Here is a 4,222-nt window from a genome sequence, read left to right on the forward strand (position 1 = left end):
CTAACTAATATATAGAGTTTCTTTCCTCTTCCACCTCTTCTCTGTTCACACATATATCCAACATAAAAAAAAATGAACAGATATCCAACATATAAAAAAAAAAAAAAAAAAATGTAAAATATTGAAAATAAAATATTTTAGACAATACTTTTAATTTTAAATTTTAATTATTTATATTTAATATTTTTTATGCTAGGTAAGGCTCGTAGGTTGAGTCAACTACACCTAGCTGCTAGCTAAACTCAGCCGGATATGACCTATTCTATCTTTGGTCGGGCCAGGTTGCGGGCAACCTGCCCCAATATACAATCCTGAATGAATCTAGTTAAAAGTTGAACCACTCCCAAAAATATTTACATTAATTTCAATCATTTAACGACACATCTGATGCCATTATCAACAGCAAAATTAAGGAGTACTTGAAACTGCATGAGTTGCATATGAATATATGCAAATGCGATCGAAGCAAGCATTATGTACTAAATGCCGAAATGGCCTTTGAAATTCATTTGTAAAGTTGACTATCAAAGCAACTTGCCGAAACGGTTGCATATTCTGTAAGAGCATTTTGGAACTGCTTTAGAAGAAAAAACTTGCCAAATTTACACCATTAAACAAAGACCATAATATTTAATAAGCATACAAAAGCATACATACAGTAGACAGGCAAGGTGTCGGTTGTACCAGCCCAAATGACCCTCATCCAGGAAGTTCATTTTGAACCGTTCAGATCTTCTGACCCTAAACCCTAGTTCCTTATGGTACCCTCTAAAATGATAGATTTGGATGTCATTTTAGTTAAGCTCATAGTCTAAATTCTAACAAAGAATACCACATTAAATATAACTTAAAACAGTATCAATTTATGAAAAAAAAACACAAATTCAGTCGAAGCTTACCAATTTTGACAAAAAAAAAGAAAATAAAAACAGCCCCTAATATTTATAAAATATCTATATTTTATAGAGCAATGCCACACTAAACATACCTAAGCTTAAAACAACACCAATTTACCGTTTTTGATGTTATGAGTATAAATGAAAAAACATCCAAAATGCGTTGTTTTCGAGGAGAGTAGAGTTTAAGATCGAGGAGATCCGAACTACATTTCAAAAGCATCATTAACTTGCTTAAAGAATTTTTCTGGACTATCATATCATTCTAGTTCCATAACAACCTCTTCCCCGCCATTGAAGCCTCCTTATAATACCTGCCCAATTCAAATGCTTCAATAATAATAATAATAATAATAATAATAATAATAATAATAATAAAAACATCACGGGATTAACAATCCATGATTTGGAATGCAAGTCAACAGAGTACATTTGGGAAACCAATCCAGCAGCTATTTGGGGAATTGCTAAACTCAAGGACGACTCATTTCCCGATTCCTGAGCATGTTGGAGTAGCTCTCATCCAGTTTTTATCTTTTTCTCTGCCTGAATCGCTGCAGTTATCTTCTTCCAAGATCGGTTTGCGATGAGCAGTGGTATGACAACCCACCAACCATTTGCTCCAATGTAATACACCCAATAATAGAACGGGCTCGTCGCAAAGTTATCTCCCTCCAGAAAAGCAGTGATGAAGTAAACAAGGCAGCCATAGAGCTGTCCGAGACAAACTGCAAACTGAAGGATGTAACTGTAGGGTTTCCTTGTGGCAATTGCATACCTGGGAGAGAAAACAACACCGTGTCAAACTGACAAACTGATGATACTGAATCTACAAAGGTTATGTTGAATTAGAAGCAGCCTTTTTTATCTGTTGATGTTGGACCAATTAAATTCAAATGTACTACTACCTGTAATAAAAAGAACCCACTAACAATACAATAAGAAAACAACTGTAAAGTTATCACAAAGAAAGCAAATTCAAAATGCACAATTGTGTGCTCATCTCTATAATCCACTTACCTACTGCCAAACATAAACCTGAGTCCTGATACTAGTTTTTTACTAAACAATTTTTCCCCCCAACGTCTCAAAACAATATTAGACTGTTGTGTTACTTTTTTAAAAAAAGTATTTACAGATAAAGAAAAAGCAGTTTGATGTGTTACACTGCAATAAGGCTGGCTGGACCCTCTAAAACAGCAGTGATTCCTTCAACAGTGACAATTCCTGCATCTCTTCCAACGTATCTGGAGTCTCCCTTGCTATATTCCTTCCCTGATATTTCAGATCATGATAGAAAACAATAATTTTAAGTTTGCACCAATTCTGCTAAACAAATTTCAGTAAGTTTGTTATATATAAAGAAGTTCATGTCTAGACAACTTACAGACTTCAGCTAAATAATGCGGAGTTTTCTTCTTGTAGAACTCAGGAGAGAAAGCAAAGTAGCCTTCCAGAATTATATGTGTCAACCCCGTGAATGCCCACCAGCACATAAGCAACCTATCAGACTTTGTCAACTTTGATCGTCCTACATTGGCAGAATTCCATAAAGGTAACAAAGTCAACTACAAAAGGAAAAAAAATTGCCCATTGCTAATATCAATCAAATTGTGAATGGGCATTATGGTGGTTGTTGATTATTTTTAGTCAAATTGTAAGAAGTTCTAAACTATAACATCTGACAGAAATCCCAAGTTTGTTAGACATTTTGACACTTTTATGAAGAAGATGAAGATGCAAATTAGAGGACAAGTTCTTTTTAACAAGGGGAAAATGACCAGGGAACTACCAATGTGATGAGACGCTGAACGCTCTCAGACAATTACTCTCTGATCTATCCAATCAGAGTTTGAACTAGAATAACACCTGTGGATAGTACGTTGAAACTTACTTCACCAGAGTCAAACATTAGAAAGAGGCACCATGAGGGCATACAAATATGCTTATATTCGAACTTGGGATTTTTTTTACTATAGCCACAAGGTATTTGCATTGCCAGTGCACATCTTCTGTTAGATTCTTTAACTATTCGTGAATTTTGTATAGGAAGCAGTGGAGAACACCTAATTTAGATGCTCCACAGCGAAACCTTATTCAGATCTTTTCTCAGAAGCATTCTTACGAGCTAACGGATTGTACAGGACTAACAAAACCTTCTAAAAAACTAAAGCAAGGAGTCTGGTGAACTCCTAATTCAGATATTCCGCAGCAGAAAAATAGAGAAGCATACTATTGAAGAGGAAATTAAAGAAAAGGTGAAATATTTATTGGAATTTGTTGGAGTGATTTTGTTGGTTTCATTGAAAAAACGCCAACGAAATCAAATCTTTCAGCGTGTTCTTCCCACCGAAAAAAAAGAAAAAGAAAATCAGTGACAAAAAGGTAACAAGAACGGATGAAGGATGACAGATGATACATAGGGGAGGAAAAACAAGTACCAGAGAAGATCCAGATGAAGGAGACGAGGAGGAGAGAAGTGCCAAGATACGGGACGACGATATCCTTCTGGGACAAGAAGCAAGGGACGTAGCCTGGCAACTTCAGATCCTTGGGCACGTATGGGTGCGCCCATTCTCCTCCTTCTCTGGCCGCCATCGCTTCCCTGGTATCTTGTCGTCTCCGCTGCCCTAGTGCCTCGTAGATCTACACTCGGCTTTCCCTACCAACGTTTTCTGTAGGGAATTTTTCGCTTTTGCCACTCATGGAAAATTATATACAAGACGGGGGTGCTTTCAAAATTTATTTATTTATTTTTAAATTCTTACTCCATCACTCCATTCTAAATTAAAATAAAGTTTGTTCTTCTATAATAATCACTGTAATATTCATTTTAAAATCAGGACTATAGTCTAAATATATCCGTCATCGCTATAGAGATGATGCCAAAGTTAATACTAATTTTAAAGACTAGTATTAAGATAAGCACCAAAATAATATTAGTTTTTAAAGATTAACACAAAGGTTGCATTAAGTGTTAGTCTCGGATATTGGTCTTTAAAATCAGTACCAACTAAAATCAATACTAGGGTGTTGTTCTTTAAAAACTAGCACCATCTCTACAGTGATGACTTGTATAATTAAACTATAGTGTTAGTTTTTAAAAATTAATACTATAATGATTGTTGCATGTAATTAAAGGAGAGAGAAGAGGGAGTTATATTTTAATTTAAGAAAAAAAAGAGAAAAATTATTATAGGCAAATGAGAGAGAAATAAAAAAATTAAGTTTTAGCTACGTCAGATTGTCTGCGGTCGCTCACCTAAGGATATATAGGATATCATTTCTCTCTCTCTCTCTCTCTCTCTCTCTCTCTCTCTATATAT

The 4,222-nt window shown here is 35.1% G+C and overlaps 1 protein-coding gene across 1 annotated transcript; it reads right to left on the reverse strand.

Annotated features, from left to right (window-relative positions):
• Nucleotides 1-1,284: 1,284 nt before the first annotated feature.
• Nucleotides 1,285-3,599, reverse strand: LOC122027962 (probable 3-beta-hydroxysteroid-Delta(8),Delta(7)-isomerase). Its single transcript, XM_042586976.1, has 4 exons — nucleotides 3,338-3,599; nucleotides 2,284-2,427; nucleotides 2,063-2,171; nucleotides 1,285-1,674 (listed from the first exon to the last, which is right to left on the reverse strand). The coding sequence occupies exons 1-4, from the start codon at nucleotides 3,492-3,494 to the stop codon at nucleotides 1,416-1,418; spliced, it is 669 nt and encodes a 222-aa protein (XP_042442910.1). The 5' UTR covers nucleotides 3,495-3,599; the 3' UTR covers nucleotides 1,285-1,415.
• Nucleotides 3,600-4,222: the final 623 nt, after the last annotated feature.

Source organism: Zingiber officinale, chromosome 10A, assembly GCF_018446385.1.
Source record: "Zingiber officinale cultivar Zhangliang chromosome 10A, Zo_v1.1, whole genome shotgun sequence".
Taxonomy (NCBI): Eukaryota; Viridiplantae; Streptophyta; class Magnoliopsida; order Zingiberales; family Zingiberaceae; genus Zingiber; species Zingiber officinale.